General features: G+C 37.8%; 1 protein-coding gene across 2 annotated transcripts in view; it reads left to right on the top strand.

The window, feature by feature from the left end:
* DISC1 (DISC1 scaffold protein) overlaps window positions 1-21,079 on the top strand; it is a 191,330-nt gene that overhangs the window by 82,724 nt on the left and 87,527 nt on the right. For both annotated transcript variants that reach the window (XM_064648830.1, XM_064648831.1), the window contains exons 8-9: window positions 194-296; window positions 11,190-11,378. In XM_064648830.1, coding sequence (XP_064504900.1) covers window positions 194-296; window positions 11,190-11,378 — 292 coding nt within the window. The remainder of the gene's footprint in view (window positions 1-193; window positions 297-11,189; window positions 11,379-21,079) is intronic.

Here is a 21,079-nt window from a genome sequence, read left to right as displayed (position 1 = left end):
TGTGTAGCAAAGCCTGGAAATTTTGATTCATCTTGGGTATTTCTGTAAAGACATCACTTTTTATTAAGCTTTTGTAGCTTGCTGCAGGATGTTATGTCGTGTCTGTAAACTAAGAACATTTGAAGCCCCATTTGAGCTGCCTTATACTTTTACATGGATGAATTCTATATCATGGCTGTCTGCCTCAATTTAGGTTTGCACGAGTCAGAAACTCTGCAGTACTTTGAGGAGGAAAGTGAGTGATATTGAGACTCAGCTACCAGCTCTACTTGAAGCCAAAATGCTGGCTGTTTCAGGTAAGTCTTAAGTGATGAGAAGGACTAACACTGATAAAGGTTGTATCAGAGCAGTTACTGACCTCTTCTTTACAGACTTTTCCTAAAAAGTTGTTGATGTGATTGTGTACATGCCTTCAAATCATGGCAAGTCTAGCAGAATGGGGTTGTCATGTCTTGTGTAAGGTATTTCTGGCCCCTCTCTGCAGTTTGGAACTACTGACAGAGAGGATGCTGTGTGGTAGGCAGTAAACGTGCGATAGACATGGTATTTTTCCATAGGTGAAATTGGTATATAATTATCCATAGCTGTTCCTGGACTCTACAAGTTACATGCTTAGAGGTCTCTGGCTAAGTTATAAATGTATAACTAAGGTATCAAAATTACGAGTGTGGCTTTAAATGACACTTTAAAATGGAATACAATAATTGGCAGCTTCTGCTGTTCAGATCATTAAACAACTATTGCTGGCAGCAAAGGAGCAATTTTGTCCTTGTAGCACTCATGCATGTTATTTATCACCAATAAAACACTGAAATGTGGTTACAGCGTCTGATATATAACAGCTTTACATGCCCCAAACTTGGCATTGCTGCACTATTGTCCAAGGAAAAAAGATGAAGCACAGTTCTTTATCTTGAAAGTTGAAAGAGGTAGGTTTCCTAATTCAGCAAATATTTACAAATGGTTTACAAATATTTAAGTAGGTGTCTCTCTGCTAGGCACCTGCCTCAGAGAGGAAGCTGAGTAGAAGGGAATGTGGATTGGAGTACAAGGAGTTTTCTGGTGTTACACCAAGTAAAGAAAGGCTAAAGGGTTTTTGATACGTCAAGGTGAGATGATGTAGCTCTCCCCAGGTGATTTACCTTCTCAATTATATACAAGAATCTATACTGCACACATGAATTGTTTTAAAATGAAACCTTGTGCGGTGTCACATGTTTTGTTTGCCAGAAGTGGATGACATCGGGCTTTAGCAAAATCTGAAAGGAAATCAAGGCCCAGATCTTCTACTGCTGCTGAACATGCTCAGTTTTCTTACTTCTCATAACACCTTTTTGAAATTGAAATCCTCTTTATTTCTCTGTCCACTTGTAAGAGGTAAGCTGAGCAATTGTCTTCTCTACCCATAGGCTGCCTGAATGTAGGTAATTTTCTAACTCTCAGAAATGGGGTCAAAGTTTTCCACAGCCATTCTATGGCTTTCTTGAGAACAAAATGTGCAACTGCTTCATGCTGCTAGTAGGAAGCATTGGCCAGGAAAACTGTATCTCAGTCTGACACTTTGAGAGAGTGAATGACAACTTGAGGATGGTTTCCAAGACGTTCATAACAGTATTTTATACTTGTTAGCTCTTGAAAAAGGTTGGTTGTTTCAGGAATGAATTCCAAAGGCGATTTAATGCTGCTGTTTCTATAAACTGTACTGTGACTGCCTTTCTATGCTTTTAAGTATCTGTGCAAGTTCTTTGTACTGATAAGAAGCACTATTTCTTTTTTCACTCTTGCTCTGAAAAACTCTTCCTTCAGGGAATTTTAATGACTGTGAATGGTACAATCCTAACTTGTTACTAAGGCAGAATTCTGGATGGCACCAGTTTGAAAATCAAGGACAAAAGATAATTTGGTGACAGTGGATACTGTAATTTCTTCACCTCCGTTTAAGGTACAGATACTTTTAGTTAATATGGTGGCACTTGCTTGTGTTAAATGAAGTTATATGCAGAGGATACAGGGGAGATACAAGAATAAAAAGAAAATTTTTTCTCTCAAGACCTGAAAGTAAAAAAAAATCTGAAAAAAATAGAAATATTTCAGTTTTAGAGCATGAAGTGAATAAAATCAGAAAAGCCAGGATACAGAGTGAATTGCAGCTAGCAGAGAAACAAGTGAGAGAGAAAAGACTTGGTAAATGCAGAAGAAGAAAGAGGAAGGAAGGGAGAAAAATAGGCGGGGTTTTATGTTGGTGTTTTTTTTTCTTCTTCTTAAGACAAAACCAGTGAGCAGTAGATAATATAAAGAAGGCTGAATCACTTGGTTTTTGTGTATTCCTCTGTTTGGTGTAAATGAATGACCCTTCTTAAATAAGTCATAATTAAGAAGTAGGTCTTAACCTTCTAAATACTGGTTAAGATTTAAGCAAGATACTGTATGTACATATCCCCTGATCTTCCAGTCAGCTAACAATGTTATGAGCAGTCTGGATATATTGAATCATTAAAAGATGGAAGAATGTTCATTTGGGTAATGTACAATTATTTAAGGACAGCCCTGGAATAGCATGACATGCAGAAGGAATTGTAGTGTGGACATGTAAATATGCAGTAATAATAAAGTCTAATGGTCATAGAGGTTTTCATTTAGTCTGGAAGCATCAGGCAGGGATAAATGTCTGTTACTTCTACTTTTTTTCCACAGTAGTTAGATAGATAGATTCAAATAGCTTCTTCAAAACCAGTACTAATAGATACTGAGAACAACTGTTTTTCTCTATATAATTGTCACATCATTTTTGTTTAACATAGCATTTTTCTTGAGGAAGCAGTAAGAGTTAAGTGACTTTGGAACGGTGTCAAAATAAAAGGGTAACTGTATCCCAGAAGTTAAATTAGATGAGCTTAAGAGTATAGTTAAGTGATAATTAGTTTTCAGAACTTTCAGTGATGTGATGGCTTGGAAAGCTTTGATATATACTTCAGCCTTTAATGGCTTCCTTCGTATCTTGAGACAACATTCGTCTTCTACATGGATGGTACTTTATAATCCAAATATATTGATTTAAAGTATTGATGCATTTGCAACAGAAAATGTAAGAATACAGTTGATCTTATTTTTAGAGGAAAATACCACAATAAATGCATTGTAAGCATAACAATTCTATTAGTTCTGTCAATAGAATACATTGGATTTTAAGGCTGTATGATAAATGACGCTGTAAAGACAATATTGTGTATGTAAATGTCTCTCCTCATTATTTTGTTCTGGGAAGAAGTATAAAATTAAATTTAGAAGACAATTTATGACTATTTGGATTATTGAAGGCCATAAAATAAATACAGTGGGTTTAATTAAATCCCAGTGAGATTTCATATGGGAAAAAGAAAAGAAGCCCATACTTACACATTCAAGAGGTATTTCTATCAACAATTACAATTCAGATCCTTTATATCAACAGCTCACTTCTGATTGACCCGTTGTGACAAATATTCCTGAGATGCTAGTCCAGATTTTTCCTCCAAAGATAATTAGTAGAACCTTATATTGTTTGTGGTTCTTAAGTCAGTAGCTTTAGGTAATTATAGCTAACAAGTACTCCTGATTGCATGAGATGTTACTGTTGACATACACATTTGTAAATACTCATTCATGTAATCTTATAGTTTGGCATCTAGTAGGTTTTTGGTTGTGTGTTTGTTTTTTTTAATTATAACTGAATACCTTAATGACAGTGCTTAGAAACCTGCATATTATTATTCTAACAGTTGCTTCTTACAGTAGCTCTTAACATGCTTATAAAAATTTTGTCATCAGTTATGGGAAGAATATGACAGTACATGGTACTCCTTTCTTTTAGCATTCTGTAACTATTTAGCATGAAATTTTTGGAGGGAATAAACTTCAGAAGAAATGTTTGGAAACTGGTAAGAAAATTCAAATAGAATGATCTGTAAGCAAGTGTGAACATAGCTGTAGAAATACTATTAAAACTTATTTTCATACTTTGGGCAAGTGTGGGGGGAGATGGCAGGCCCATGGAACCCCTGGGCCCCCTGGAAGTAGAGGAGCTCGAAGCATTACAGGGTATAAGACCGTTCCCTTGAGAAAAGTAGAGATAATTGCACGTTCCCATGGAAACAACCCTGAGTGCTGGACAGTGCAAGGTTGGAGCTGCTTGGCAAACTGCAGGTGTTGCATTCCTGGGTGTTTTGTAAGAACATGTTTGTAGTGTGTGTGGGGGGGAAGTGGAAGTTGGCACTAAATAAAGGCTGCCTGCTCAACGTAGCAGGCAGACATCTCTTTGTCTCACCATCCTCTTGTGTCTTGTGTGTCGTTCTTCCCCCCTTCGGACCAAGGCCTTTCGACAGGTACCCAGTGACAGGCAAGAGCAAATCATATATGAGAAATGTTGTGTTTCACATTTTTCCTTAGTGAGAAAATAATTTGGTAATGGAAGGGAGGATGCAAGCTAAAATGAATTTTAGTCCTGTTACGTCTGTTTCCTATATTTGAATAAAAGAGTTTGTTTGATATGTTTTGTAACGTCTTCATAGACTCTGTGAATTTTTTTCCTCTTGAGAATGCATAGTAGCATGGGACTAGATAGCCAGAAAGTGACTTAGCAGGGAGCTAAGCAGGCATGAATGAAATGTTGAATTCGTTATCTATGAGATGCATGTCATTAACTTTCCTTATGTCTTTGCAAATACAAATTAGATCCAAACACAGAAGTTAGAGTGAGGTGACTTGTAGTTTAAAATTTTTTTTTAATCTTAAAACTGTCTGTACCAGTGAGAGACCATGTGTCATCATCCTGTAGTTAGCATTACCTCGATTTCACTATATACTGGCAAGTTGGAGCTGCTTGGAAATGCTGTTGTGGGATGATTTCCAGCAGTAGAGCAATAAGGGGTTTTTTCCTTATGTCAGTGTGGAAGTGTAGTTTATACGTAGCATGACGTAAATACTAGATCGCACATTTCACAAACCTTCATGTTAGGACTGTTGCCTCTTTGACTGCTCTTTGATGCTCATTTAGGGCAAATTCAGTGTGGCTCAGAAAACAACCGTAACAAAAAGAACCTCCTGCTTTCCAGCTTTGGTGCTAAGTGCTATTGTTGGGACTGAGTATGTTAGAGAGGGGACAGAGCCATCAGGCTGGAAGATGCCAGTGCAGGATGAAGGACATTTTCAACCATCCATCTGTGATTTATGTTAATGTGGATGTCTTGTTTTCAAATTTGTGCTGTAGTTGGTTGTTTCATGCAGAAATATGTGTGGACATACAGTTCTTGTCATGATGTTGAGTTCTTCCCCAAACGTGCCACATACAGCTCTCAATTTGTCTTTCACTGGAAGGCAATGGTACTCCTGTTTTTTTTTAATCTGTTTCTGAGAACTGTTGTTCGGTGTGTCTTGTCAGATGACATAGCTGGTTCCACACTTTCCAATTCCTACTTTCCGTAGCAGCCTGAGTTGATGGATCAGGGGCACACGGAGATTAATTCTACTTCATGGCTGCAATGTCTGGCTCCACCATACAATGCTGTGTACTGGTACATCTTCCCACTACAGTTGCTTTATTCTCCATGAAGTAGAATTTACCACGGTGTGTTGGTGAAAGCGATGTACTTTTTGGCACACCTGTTAACTCACTTGAAAAATAATGCTAGTGAGTCCCCCAAACCAACTCTTAAATGTTCACTCAGACTTCAGACAGTTATGTGTTGTGGTTTATCCCCAACCAGAAATTAAGTACTACGTGGACACTTTCTGGTCCCAGTGGGGAGGAGAATTGGAAAAAAAAAGTAAAACTCAGGAGTTCAGGTAAGAATAGTTTAATAATCAAAACAGCAATGATAATGAAAAGGAGAGTGAGTGAGGCATAAAACTCAAGACAGGCAAGTGATGCATAATACCAATAAAGTGATGCTTACCACCTGCTGACAGATTCCCATTCAATGCCCAAACAGTGATTGCCCCCTCCCAGCCAACTACTCCGAGTTTATACACTGGGCATGATGTTCTATGGTATGGAGTATCTCTTTATCCAGTTTAGGTCAGCTATCCTGACTGTGCTCCCTCTCAGCTTCTGGTGCACCTGCTCACTGGCAGAGCATGGGAAACTGAAAAGTCCTTGATTTTAGGGTAAGTGCTACTTAGCAACAACTAAAAACATCAGTGTGTCATCAACATTATTCTCAGCCTCAGTCTAAAACACAGCTCTTAACCAGCCACTAAGAAGAAAATTAACTGTATCCCAGCCAAAACGAGGACACTGTGCTGTTTGTCTTTTTAATCTCAATTCCAAATGAGACTGCTGGATGTTACTGGCTTTCAGCAAATTTCAAAGGTAATTTGTTGTAGCTGAAGTTCCAGCATGATATGTGACCAGACAGCAGAAAATCTTTGCTTCTGTTGCGGAAGTCAGTCATGTAGCAACTTACTCTCTTTCTCTCCTGTTACCTAAGCGGCTATCCCTGGAGTGGGAGAGAAGGTCAACTTATCTCTTTGGCACTTCCTTTTCTGGGGTTATGTACTCAAAGGAGACATGGTAGATGGAGAGAGGTGTGAAGGGAAGGCGCTGACACCCCATGGGAGGCTGTGGTATGGAGGGGATGTGAGAAAACCCCTGTGGAAGGGGACAGTGATGTCTCTCTTTCCACTGACTGTCCAGGGAGGCAAGGTGACAAACATCTGAACCTCAGTGCATGCACTTTTGGGGTCTGCACCTAGGTGGCATGAATATTTCTCTCCTAGGTCTTTCTCTGGTTTTCTTTCTTGACCTGGTTGGTAAAAAGGGGGTTGATGATTTCATGCAACCCTCAGGATTGTGGGGATCAGTTATGGGCTGTTTTCCTATTCTCAGCTAGTCCTTTCCTCTCTACTGAACTTGAACTTAATCTCACCACCTCTGTGAAGGATAACAAAAAATCCTTCTACAGATACATCAATAGCAAAAGGAGGGACAAGGAAAACTTCCATTCTTTACTGGATACGGGTGGGAATATAGTTATCAAAGATGAGGAAAAGGCTGAGGTATTTAACACCTTCTTTGTCTCAGTCTTCAACAGTACCACAGGTTGTCCTGAGGACAGCTGGCTTCTGGAGCTTGTAGAAAGAGATAAGAATCTGAACAGCCCCCTTGTAATCCAGAAGGAGACAGTTAGTGACCTGCTGAGCCACTTGGATCCCCACAAGTCTATGGGACCAGATGGGATCCACCCAAGGGTGATGAGAGAGCTGGCAGAAGAGCTTGCCAAGACTCTTTCCATCATCTACCAACAGTCCTGGCTCACAGGGGAGGTCCCAGATGGTTAGAAGTTGGTGAATGTCACGCCAATCCACAAAAAGGGCCGGAAGGAAGACCCGGGAAACTACAGGCCCGTCAGCCTGACCTCAGTGCCTGGCAAGGTTATGGAGCAGATCATCCTCAGTGCAATCACACAGCACCTACAGGATGGACAAGGGATCAGACCCAGCCAGCACAGGTTTAGGAGAGGCTTTGGCACAGGTTGGGTCTCAGTATTGCTGAATTACCATCTTCCAAACTTCTGCCTTTTACTTCAGCGTATTTTTGCCTTTTCTTATTGATAATGTTCACTTGAGCCTTTGAGTTGTTATTACTGATTTGAAATGTTATTACTTTGGGGTTTACTTACCCCCTCTCCCCCACGCCCTCCCTTTTTTTTTTCTGGGTTGCTCTAGGGTGATTGATTCAGTCCAGGTACAGGAGGCTCTCTATGACTGAGAATTACTCCTCCAAATGCATGTCTGTGGGGTCTCTCGCCTGTTTCTAGATGACAGTTAGCTTTCAGGATCACATCAATCATTCGCTTGTGTTACGCTTCGTAAAAGCGTTGGCACATGTTATTGCTTAAAAGCAATAATTGTAATTCAAATATGCTGGAATACTGTAAAATGTTTCAAGAGATGGTAGACCGTCCCTCATTTGCTGTTTATTTTTTCAGAGGTGCAAACACACTGGCAGTGATTCCAGAATCTTATATTTCTGTCATGTGTTAAGCTTTTTTCTTTGTGGGTAGGTGAATGATATTTATTTTCTTCAATTTCTTTTCTGGTGTTGGAATCACTTTGTATTCTCATTAGTCAGAGAGGTGAAGGATTTTCAGTCTTGAATTCCAGTGCTACTGATAAATACTATGCTGGCAAATGCCCTAAGCTAAAATGTAAACTTTCTTATGAATTATTAAAGGTAGTGGTGTTATTCTATGAAGAATTAATTTATAGATAATGGTAAAGATTGACCAGTCTATTATTTCTTAAATTCAAGCCAGCGTGCAATAGGTATACTTTACTATTAATGCAAAAATTACTCCCTTGTCTGTGCTATAGTTTCATAAGGATGGGACTTATCTCTCTGCTTCAAGTATAAGTAATGGTAACTTGTGAGTGTATGGAATTTCTGCCATAAATGTGAGAAAAAGTGTGAATAAAAAATTTGTGGGCCATTAACTTTGTCTTATATTTTGAAGGGGGCAGTATTTGATAAAGTTTAATTAATAACACATTCGTTGTTTTTTATAAAATGGGACAGATTTCAAACCATATTTTTAGTCAATTTGTTGCTGGCAAATGGTATCAGAATAATGATATTTTACTTCGAGGCTACTAAATGGACAACAAAATGCTCAATATAGAAAAATCTGACCATGAGCTGTTATAATGGACATGAATTTGTGGCCTGTAACTATATATGTATATAAAATACATTTGATGTGCAGAGTACTATTTAGCTGTAGTCATACAAGTAGAATCTTAGGAAGAGAGAAAATAAGGTAAATATATTAATGTTTACAGTATGTAAAGGCAATTATATAGCTGCTTTCTGCCTGGCGATTTTTTTTTTCATTACTGTTTTTCCAGTGTGGGTTGTTTTGCTTGATTTGGCTGGTATTTTTGGCATTCACATCAAGCTGCTGGAGCTTACCTGATGTCACTATCTGTAGAGAGTGGGTTATGAAGGATGCATGCAAGGAGGGAGCCCCAGAGGGCAAGATTGAGGAGGAAGTTTTAACTGTTTTTGTTGCTGTCTTTGAGATAATGATAATGTTCAGTCCCTCAAAGTGAAGTGTACATACTCAGTTCCTTATGACAGTGTACTGCAAGCATGTTATTCTACCTGTTCAGAGTACTGGATACTTCAAATTTGCTGCAGTAGTTTGCGCCCAGTATGTTTATATGAACTTATATTCAGTGGCTGAAATTGCACATTTCTAGTAAGTGTCACTGCAAGACAGGAGGAAAGATGGCAAAAGTGACATTTTGTTCTTCAGTCCCGTTCATAGAATCCCTGTCTCATGTGTTGGTTTAGTCCAGAATCTCAGCATTGGTCTCAGACTATTAATTCCTTAGCTTTGTTGTCTCTGTACAGATTTTCTGAGAGAGCAGTCCAATTAGCTTCAGTGATTTTTGAGTTTCCTGGGAAGAGTTTGATCTGACTTATATCACCCAATCAGAACTCTTTCTCTGGTATGGCTGTATAAAATATAGCTTTGAGTGGTTGACAGAGTAACAGTTACTGTGTTCACTTACACAAAATAATTATTTTATCATCAAAAACAGGAATTTTAACATTTTCATGATATTAACAGAATAAAATGTCTTGACATATGTCTTCAGAATGTTTCTGTGGCATCCAATGTGACTTTGCCTCAACAAACAACCCCAGGAGGGCATGTTTTTTCATGCTGGCAGCTATGGATTGTATATTAATTTTTTAATCAACCTTCTTATGGCATTTAGAAAGCAGTTACTTTGGTTGCTGTGACTGAGGTCAGAACTCACTGATGGTACTTGTGCTGCACGAGGTTTTTGTATGGTCTTATGAATTTTCACTGTAGGCTTTCAGGCATTTCTGTTGTCATGGGAAGCTGCATCATGTGGGGGGGTTGTTGGCTTTTGGGCGTGTATCTGAAGCCATTTCCTTATAGCCTCAGTTCTGATATAAACTTCTCCTCTGGGAATTAAGATCCATTCAGCTTGTATAAAACTTTCATATGCAATATCATACCTTTTTCCTTGCTGTCTACTGAAATGTAAGGGCAGGCTCCAGATTCTAATGAAGATTCTCTTGCCTTCATGTATTATTAAGACTCCTGTGCTTTGATGCTTGGTGTGAGGTCAGGTGAATAAAGCTGGACTTAAGTCTTGTTGCTTAGAAGTGTCTGAATATCTGCCATTTTTCTAGTGATTTTTGTCTTGCTTATCTTGCTGCTTTGTTTTGCCTATTTGGAGACATGACAGATTAAGATAATAAAATTTGTTCTGTTGTTTCCCAGCAAATGCACTGGTAACCCATGAGATCCTACTATTTGTAAAGCATATTTTTAGTTATTTAATTGTCTAATTCTTTGTAAGACGGAACTGCTAAACAGGGTTTTAGCTGAGAATTAGAAATAATGGACTTTTGACCTCTTAAAAAGAAAAAAGTGAGGAAGAGGTCGACTGAAACTACCATAGCCTTGAGACTAAAAAAGAAAACCTCAAAAAACCAAACACAAAGCAAGACTATCATACTTAGCAATGTTCAGTCTTTAAACCTGAGTTATCTGATACAGTATTTTCCAAAATTTTGGAAAGTACAGCCTCTCTTTGGCTCACCTGCCCTCATACGGCCACTTGAGTTTGCATGTTTCCTCCAGGAGAATGATTGTAGTTATTCACTGAAAGTGTTTCCGTTCACTCCTGCACTGTGGAGGAATGGAGCCCCTCTTGGCAGCTGCTGGTGGTGGTACTTTGGGGTCTCGCAGGTTGACAGCCTTAATTTAAAAAGTACTGTGAATTGAGGTGTACTCCAAAAGAAGAAAATGGTCTTACAGATCACACCACAATGACCAATGAATTGCAGTTTGGCGTTTCTGAAGTATGAACCCTTAGGAACAGGTTTCCTGCAAAAATATAAGTTGTATCAATAATTAAAGACAATACTATTTCTGTGTGTATAAGGTCAAATCAGTTACAACAATTATTTTTTTTCGTAATATTAAAGAAATGGATGCTTGCAAAGCAGATTTGCCTTTTGGTTTTCTTTTGTTCCCCCAAAATTGATCTTTCAATTGCTTTTGGGAAGTATGATTGCCTAATTTCCTGGGATTGCTATGTAACCTACTGATGTTGCGTCTACTTCATTGTCTTTTTTCTCTTTCTTCCCCCTGCCCCCACAAAACATGCAGGAAGTAATTTTGGCACTGCGAAGGATCTTGCAGAAGAAATAAGGTCATTAACATCTGAGAAGGAGGGACTGGAAGGACTACTCAATGAACTGTTGGTTCTGAGTGCCAAAAATGTCCGAAAGTTAGAGAGAATTAAAGATGATTACACCAGACTGAAGCAAGAACTTGAGCAAGGAGAGACTGCCTTTGGTAAGTAGTTCACAGGCTGTTACAGCTTTTTACTCAGTCTAGAACTCCTGGAAGTGTGCTGGGTTTGATGAATCATTCTGCGTTTTACAAAACGTACTGAATGTCCTGAGGAAAGTTTGGCCAGGACCTAGATAAGCAGTATGCTCAATGTCTTCTCAACTGTCTCCACTGGAGTTGAGGGAGGCTTGTGGGAGAAGGGATATTACAGTGATATACAACTTTTTGAAATCTCTCTTAGCCCAGTTCTCAAAACCTTTCTTTTCTAAACCGTTTTTATCATAGTGATGATGGTACTGTGCATGCATTCACATACAGAGGAACATGTAGTCTTTGATGCGGAAGCAATAGGTGTAGCCAGCTGTGACAAAAGGAACATGTTTACTATATACAACTAAATGTTTCTTGTGTACATGTATACCATATTTGGTGGTGGATCTGAACATATGAAGTGGAAGGGATGCCTGATTCTGAAAGCAAGAGTTTTCAAAGCAAATTTAAGTTTGAGAGAGGGTTTAAACAGCTTGCAAAATGCTGCTCTCCTATAACTGTAAGCAGTGTGCTTGGGTTGTAGTGTCATGGTGGAAATGGGGAGGTTGTCTGCAATTACTGGGCAAGTTATTGACAAATGAGCAAATAGCGAGGTCATTCCTAGACTTTGCTTACCCTCTTGTCTGCTGTACTCTTTCCTGAAGTTAAGCAGATAAATGGCCTTGCTGCTTGCTTAAATGAAAAGACTGAGTAACATTTGACTGCCTGCAAATGTACAGTTACTATAGTTACTTCCATAGGTATAATTCTGAGTTACTTTAAAGCTCTAGGGGTTTGAAATGTCTTTTTTATTTCCAGGATCTTACGAGTAGTATTTCCAGATCTTACAGTTAGTATTTCTTCGTACCAAGTGGATAAGAAGAGCTATCTTAGAAACAAAAATATTTGTAGGCAACTGGATACATCTAAGACTGTTTTAAAAATGAATAGAACTTTATATGCATACACACTACTAGATAAGAACTTGCCTTTTTAAAATCTAGATAAAAATTTTAAAAACTATTCCTCAAATTTAAGTGCACTGTGATATAAGCCCACAAATGCACATCAGGCAATGCTTTCTCTTTACTTGGATTTGCAGGAGAGTTGAAAAGCGTTCAACCTTCTAATCAGTCCATTTTGTTTCTCTTTTGTTCCTAGGACAATTAAACTTCCTATAATTCACATTTACTTCAGCAGGGTTTTAAATAAAGCCTGTACAAGACTTTTGCTGAAGCAACAGAATTTGTAGCAGTTCAGACGCTTTTCTTTCCCTGTTGCATTTATGTAGCAGTAAGGAGATGTCTTCTTGATCTGATACACTATCCCACAATTTAAGAAAATAAATTTCAAAATACTGAGTGTTTGCTATGGGGATTGTTGTTTTAATTTATTGTGACTCTGTAGGCATAAGGAGAAATTTATCCTTGTGTAAAATAAAACTCTGTCAAGTAGATACTAGTCATAGATACATAATTTGAAACATGAAATATTCCTTTCCTGCCCCCTTTACATGTGATCTACACAGTTTTCTTCTTTAACAAATGGAAATTCACTTAGGTTTGAGAACACTAGCATGAGTTTGATACCGTCGCATTTAACATAATATGAGCCTTCTGATGCACTCTGGAAACCAGTATGCAGTTGGTGTCTTGAAGATGGCATGCACCCTTATGAAATCAGTGTTATTCAGCACTTTTATGTTTAGAGAATAAAGCGTAAAGAGTTGGAATACAATTTTTCTACCATTTGTTTTTGCTGTTTAAAAGAACTGGAGGTAAGTGTGTTGACTTAGTCTGCACTGTGAAAGGTAGGATTTGAGTTGGGGTAGCTGAGCTGACTTCACAGCCTCAGGCTTGGTGTTTTGTTTATGCCAGTAAAATCTGTGTCGCTGTGGAGGAAGGCAGTTTTGCCTTTTCCTTGTGTTCCTGCCCCAGCCCGTACACCAGGTCAGTGTAGACAAGAAACCTGATGTGAGCTAGGCATTAGAATGCCCATGTGGCCCACTACTGTGTGGTGGAAGCACCAGCATCAGCCCGAGGGGTTCAGCAGGTCTGTGGGACTTCTGATGGCAAGGGGTGTTGACCCATTGTTTTTGGTGACAGTGTGAATTTTGGGAGAGTATAGCGTGGCAGGAAAATGGCTCCTATGATGCTTGTTCCTTGAGCTAGTAGGGCACCACAGGTTCAGTTGCTCTGTGCTGTGAGTAAAATTAGTGTGAGTTGTATCACTGCTGGTGCTGCCCATTCTTGGTTAGTTTGACTTCTTAAAGCTACAAACCAGAGAGAGAAATCCTTTCTCCATCTAATTGTACTAGCTGAAGATGTTAATGTCCTCTCTGTTTTTGGTAATATCTGTCTGCCCAGCATTTATTAGCTTGGCCTGAAGGGCTCTCTAACTGAAACAGCAAAAATGATCAGGGCTAGACTGGCTGATCTGTGTCCTGGTGTGCAGTAGGGATGTGCCTGTGATTCCTTCTTGTGGCAGACTTGTGCAATGCTTTAGCTTTGCTATGAAATAAGTGTCTCTCCATAAACTAAACATAGTCCAATGAAAGCGATATGGGGAAAGAGGTCTCTTGATCTTTATGGAGTCATCAGGCAAGGGGGAATGGCTTCACACTGAAGGAGGGTAGACTTAGATTAGCTTTTAGGAAGACATTCTTTATTGTGGGGGCGGCGAGGCACTGGAACAGATTGCCCAGAGAAGCTGTGGGTGCCCCATCCCTGGGAGTGTTCTAGGCCAAATAGGACAGGGCTTTGAGCAACCTGATCAAGTGAAAGGGGGGTTGAAACTGGATGATCTTTGAGGTCCCTTCCAACCCAAGTCTTTCTATGATTTTGATCTTTAAAGGCTTATCCCAGTTTAACTAAGTTAGTGGGTTTAGAAGTCCTTTGCTTTAGAAAGGGGATGCTTTATTTTCTTTAGTAAAGGTAATCAGATCAACTAGAGCTGTTATCTCCTCAGTCTTGCTTATGAATTGTTTCCAGGGTGTAATCCTATACTTTCCCTGCCTCAGGAGCCCTCTCTCTTTTTATATAGCACCTCTGCCTGGGTATTCCTGTACATGTTTATTTCTACATCATCTACAGTTTGAATTGTTATGTTTCGTGCCTGTGAGCTTCTTCAAAACTTTTTTTTTTTAACTGAAGATAATACTCCTTTGTATGGAAAGCATTAAATAAAAAAAAATTAAATGCTAAAATATGTGCGTATGTTTGTCTTTCTCTTGTGTATAAATTGGTCACCTACTTTTTACTTCACTAATAATTGTTGATTTCTCACAGTAATGCAGATATAAGGAAGCAGACGTCAAGGGAAGAGACTTAATCACACAATAATCAGAGCTGGAATTTTAAATAGGACACATCATTAGCATGTTAATGAATTTTCTCACTCTGTGCCAGCTGCCCCAGTATAAAAGATATTGCAGATGTAGTGCAAAAATCAGGCTTGGCTTATTGCACTGAGAGCTGTCAGTGCTCCCTGTAAAGGAAATTTGACAAAAAGTCCTTTTGTATTTTTAGAGATGCTCAAAAATGTTTTTCCCATTGGATAATAGAAGCATTGACAAGTAATGCTATGTATTAGCATTTTAGGATGAATAGTACTAATTTGCCCTTTAGACTTTGACTTTCTTCTGAGGGCATTAAAAACGCTTCTGTAAAAGTGATCAAATTTTATTGTCATTTTATAGGTAGGAAAACCAGACACTTAGAGGTCATGTAATTTTACCTGAAATGGTGGTGAAACAGTTTCCCAATTGATCGTCTAGCATCAGTACAAGTCCTGATTGAATCAATCACTTGCAATAAATAGATGTGAAATCAAGTGATACTGTGATTTTGTGTGAGCTTTACATTCTTCTAGATGGTAGCCTAAGACATAATGGTTCTGGGGAAATTGCTGAAGGTCTTGTACTTGATTGTTGACCTGCCTTATAAAGTCAGAAGGTTCTTGTATGGCAAGGAAGAGAACTGCTTTATAACCCGGAAAAACCAAACTTGTGTTCCAGACAAGTGAAGCTTGATTACTTGCCTGTCTGCCAAACTGTTGGGTTGCACTTATAAGTCCTGGCTTATGTTGATTGGCATTTGTAACCCAGGGCTGGAAATGAAACATATCCTCTTGTTATTATTACCAGTACTGATCGGCAAGTTTTCCTGCCTCATCTGCTGAGTTCCTTTTTTGGCCGCTCTCAGCCTTTTTCTGGCCCTATTACACTTTCGGGAAACCTTTTCCTAGAAAGTAGTGGATGTATGCACAAAACCAGGGAGCACCATGTTTCCTGATCAAATTGCTAGGTTGTGCTTGTCAAGTCATGTTAAGCAGAGTTTCTATACTGAATAAATTTCTAGAGGAAATATAAAATAAAGGCTTTCATGCACATGAAAATAACTTTTTAACCCATTTTGAAAAAAACCTCTTGTTCGAAGGCTGATACTTCAGTCTCTACTGCTCAACTTTTGTTGGCATCCTTGAGTTTTATTGTCTTAGAAATTGCTTGTGTAGGACCTAAAGCTCTTACCAGCCTGCTTGTACGGTAAAGCTTTCTGGAATTGAACAGATATATTTATTAAACAATGAACTAGATGTAGCAGAGGGGTTTCTCAGGAAGCTGGAATTTTCTTTCATGCTCAGTTTTTCTTTCTTTTGTTCAGTACTCACACTGCATGCTTGCACAGAATGTCTTACAGCTTTTTGTCCTCATAACAGAGGAGAAACCTATCCTAGTCCATTTTTTTATTTGCTTTTTAAAAAAAATATATCTGTGTTTTGGCTTAGCTACTTAGGAATAAAATGTGTTCAGAATGTACTTCGAAGAATAACAAAAATTATTCTAATCTTTTTGCAGTCATTGTTTCAAAAGCTGCATTTTTGACTGTTATAGAGGATGCAATTAATTAGTCTAAAACTTATTGTGTGGACAGCAGAAACCACTAGTGGTGCTGTTTAAAGTAATGCTGGCTGTTGCATACTGAAATATTTATGAAGAGCAGGTTCTGTGCTCCATGTACAATTGCATGGGATGTGATTTATCAAACTGTTAATGACCATTTACTGCAAAGCATTTTTATTCTCTTTCAAAGACACATTTTTGTTCTGACAGGTTCAACAGTGAAAGTCTTATAACAGAAACGCTAGAAGCACATGCAGTGTGCTTCCCACTGGGAAATCTACCTTTTGTTTGTTTGTTTAAATATTTGTTTTTAATAATAGCTATTATATAAAAGCTTCTCTTTTTCTTTTTGTAACTGATTTTTGTAAAGCTTTTTGAAAATGTCTAAAGATTATTAACAACTTTACACCATTTTTAATTGTTGCAAAAAATATCAACTCAGGATCTGCCTATGACATGACCAAAATGATTCCATTTTTTACTTCAGTGATTTTTCAGGTGGTATTTTTAATTTTATTCCTCAGTGCTAGTTTTTCTGCACCAAGTAGGCTTTTCATATTGTTTCTGTAGTTTGTGTCTGAGCGATTATCTGATTTAAAACTGAAAAACCAAACCTTTTGATTGCTTCTGTTTAAATAAATCATTAAAGGAGAACCACATAGTGTGTAACAGATGGGCTTCCATGAGGAAGAGGCTGCTCTGAGTTTCATTGTGTGACCACTTCTAATTTGTGCAAGATGATTATGTTCTGCATGTCATACCTGTGTGAAACGCTTGTTGTCATTAAAGTGAGTGGTGAAATGGAACGGCTTATTGCTTGTGTCTGTGGCCATCTCTACTTAAATAGTGATCTTGTCAGATTTAGCCAGCGTTCATTCTATTTAGCTTTCACAGAAGGTATAAACCCCTCAGTGGTGATGCAGGAGAGGGACTGGCACTGCAGCTGGTATCATCCTTTATTCTGAGCTGACGTTCAGCTGATACTCCAAAGTAGTGCTTGGCAGCCTTCTGTTGGGCAGCATGTAACAGTCATGTCCACATAAGAAAAGCAAAGGATAAAACAACAACAACAAAACCCCCAAGAAGCCCAGTCTTGTGGAGTTCCTTTTGTTTTGTCTTGGCCAAATACAGCATGAGTAATTACACTCTGCTCATTAGTACAGATCTCCGCTGTTTCATTTGAAAAATTGGAGTTTCTGCATTTACATGGACTTGTACTATTATGCTTATTCTGTGCTTGTTTGTGTTTCATTGATTGTGTGAGCATGAGTAAAATTTTTAAAGCAGTCGGGATCTTTTAGGTTATATATACCCATATACATCTTTTGATCTTATAATTCTGTAATGGTGGTAACTGCATATCAAATTGTTGTCAAGTTTTGAGGATCACATTCAGAATAATGATTTTCATTCCACTTCATATCTGTTAAATATTATTTAACTTTTCAGTAGTTGAAGGGGAGGAGGAGTTTGTGTGTTATGGAATTGCCTTTTTTGATAAATATTATCAGTAGAATTTAGTAACATATAAAGAATCAGTTCTGCTAGGCATTTCCTGTAACTAAAATCTCAAATAAGTTTTTATTTCAGATGTCTATTTTTGTCAGGATCGAAAAGATTGGAAACCAGTCTGTTTAAGCATAATTAAGCTTGCCATATGCCTTGAGTCACTTGTAATTGTGTTTCTTGAAATGGTGATTATAAAGGTCATCTTGTCTGATGGTGTTCATTTAAATATGTAAAATACTTTGATTTTCACTTGGAGGATAGAGGTTTAGTTTGTATAAATGTAGTGGAGGTATTAAATTCTGTATAATTAGATGCAAATATGTGTAATGTAGGAAATATGAAATATGTGTTCAGGCAGCTTGAACTGACACAGCAGCTTGGTTCAAAGACCAAGTCTTTTGATCAGGGCCTTTCTATGTTGATGCTCAAAGATGAGCTTCTCTTCTATCTCTTTCTTTCGAGATCTGGTGGTAGTAACTTTATTGAAATGGTTTATATATCTATGTAATGCTTTATAGACAGCAGTATGACGTAATTGCACACAGAATAATAACTCCTGAAGTGACCTAAAACTGGTTTTGCAGTCACAGGGGGACTTATATACCAGCTGCAAGAAATAGAGCTTGGTCTGAGGTTTTACTCTAACTCTCTTCAGGGAAAATGAAAAATTTCATCTTTAACTAGGATAAGCATAAGGAAATCAAGGTTTTGTAAGTTTAGTGCCACAGAAATGTAGAGTGTCTCTGCTTTTTAGTTCAGCTTCTTCAGCTGACTGCCTTGCAACAGAATAAGTATGAAGAAGCAACACAGATGAGTAAATTTGGAATAACTGTGGAAGTGTTTATCACCAATTTTAATCATTCTTCATTAGATTCTAATTCTACAACTACCTCTTCTGAGATACTGGGCTCAGATAAATTTTACAATGTTTGTTTTCCTTAATGACTATAGCTAATTTCGGAAAGAATGTGGTGCTAAGATGCCAGAAAGCTAGGATTAAAAAACAGAGAAAAAATAGTGTCTTTGTTTCATTGGACAGATAGAACAGGTTCCCACATGCAATCCAAACTACTTTAGCATGACACTAGCCCTGGTGACGAGCAGCAAACATTCTTGCAAGTTTGCCACTTCTATAGTTTGAGCAGCTCATGTTATAAAATTTGTTTTATTTCATTGTGTAACCCCTTTCCTGATAGTATACAGGTGCTGTTTCTACATGTTATATGAAGAGAATTCTAGTTTTGGAGGAAAGATATTGCATGTGACTGGAGCTGTTCAGAAGCAGGCAGAAAGCTCTGTCTGGTGGTGGAATGCCCAGAAGAGGATCAAGAAAGTGATGACCTATGTCGTTATGCTTAATAGATAGGATCAAATTAATTTTCAAAGAAAGGTAAATACTACTTTCCTTGTCTCACAGACAAGGTAGTGGAGTTTTGGGTTCTGTTCATTTTTCCGTTTCAGGTACTGCCTGTATGTATTTGGTCAGGACCTGTTGGATGGGATTACAGCATGTATTTGACAACTTGATCCTGAAACATTAATAAGTTGGAAGTACAAAACCAGTTTTTGGTCTCTTAAAAACCTGAAGCTTATTGAAAAAGTCAATGAACAGTTGGTCTGGCATTCACAGGTTTCTTTAAGTTGCATTATTTTTGTTGTTATTAATGTCATACAGCGTGGTTTTGCTTTGTTTTCTTTATTTTTTTTGACATTGTTCAAGTTAGATTAACATGGTCAGGTCCCAGAAATGTGCAAAGGGCTCTTTAGGATACTTTGCCTCATTTAGCTTCCTTTGAGGATGAGCATAGAGATGGATAGAATGTTTAAGAAATAGTGTCAATTTGTTTTCAAGTAGTACTTCAGTGAAACCAGTCTCAGGCAGTTATCCTTCCAAATACTCAGAATTTCTGCAGATTTAAGATAAAAATAATACAGCACTTTATTTTCAGTTAATGTTTCAGATTTTATTTGATTTTTCTGGCTATAAGCAAGAAAATGTTGGTTTGGGTCATCTGGGGTCGCGGATGTAAAATCGATGTCCTAGAACAGGGTTATACCACTGCAGAGAGTGAAAATACTGTTTAACCTTTTAGTTGCAGGTATTTTTTAGATGTGTGTATTTTGATTCAAAATCTTAGCACATGAATACATTTCCACCTAAAAGTTTTCATGGAAGGATTTTGATAGTATGCAAGTCTAATTCTGTGCTTGCATAAATACATGCAATTTGTAAAGAATTGTACCTCCTTACATTGATGGTAAATTCACCTCACTGACTGAATAAAAAGTCAGATATTTATTTTTCTGAGGCATTACCTTTAATCTTTGCTTTGATATTGACTGGCAATATTCAGATACAGCACCTAGGAGTATGTACATCTAAGCAAAAGAACCCCTTAGGATACCATTCCATTTGGAATACAAAATGTCCCTCGTGAAATACAGGTTTGTTTTCTCCAGTTCTTGTTCCTCTTGATTGTCAGATGCAAAGTAATTTCTGCATCATTCTTTCTTGCTTTATTGGTTTAAGGCTTTCTTTGAGGTATTTGCAAACACAGTAGTAAAGACACAAGCTAAATGAAGGTTTCTGTAATTAAGATACTGTAAAATAGGGATGTTATCAACCTTGACTGACTTTTCACTTAATAATTATATACTTACAGTGAATGAAATGACTGTCTGCTGGATAGGTTGTTACTTCAATTACCACAGAGTTCCAATCATGCTGCAGGCTATATAACCACAGATACGTGGAAGTATAACCAAATCTGGCATAATGGATAATAATATTTATCAAAAGATGAGGAAGTATAATACCTGATGATAAACCCAGAATAAACCCACTGAAATTGTAATCCTCTCTAGAACAGCTGGGTTTTGTCCCTAAAATTAGTTTAATGCTACATGTATTATCCTAAAGAAGACTTTACAATAGAAAACTTCTTCCAGTTGTCAACTTTTACCAAGATACAAAAACAGAAATGCAAAGAATTTAAATGGAAGAAAGAGAGATTATTTGTTCTGACAATGATTCCCCAGAGAAAATGTATTTTCAGTTCTCGGGTTTCTTCTCTTAAGCTTTTAGTCTTTTTCTGTACTTCCATTAAATCCTAACTGATTACTCTGAGGCAATGGAAATCTTATTATTTAGAGCAGAGTTAAATACTTTCTAACTCCTGTTCAGGAACTGAAAGTTTTCATCCAAGAATTTTTCTCCTCTGTCCTTGGAGACATAAACTGGAGTAAAATGCAGAAAACCAAAGAA

The sequence above is a fragment of the Pseudopipra pipra genome, chromosome 3 (assembly GCF_036250125.1).
Source record: "Pseudopipra pipra isolate bDixPip1 chromosome 3, bDixPip1.hap1, whole genome shotgun sequence".
Taxonomy (NCBI): Eukaryota; Metazoa; Chordata; class Aves; order Passeriformes; family Pipridae; genus Pseudopipra; species Pseudopipra pipra.
The sequence above is the reverse complement of the archived record's forward strand: the minus strand, read 5'-3'. Positions and strand labels throughout refer to the sequence as shown.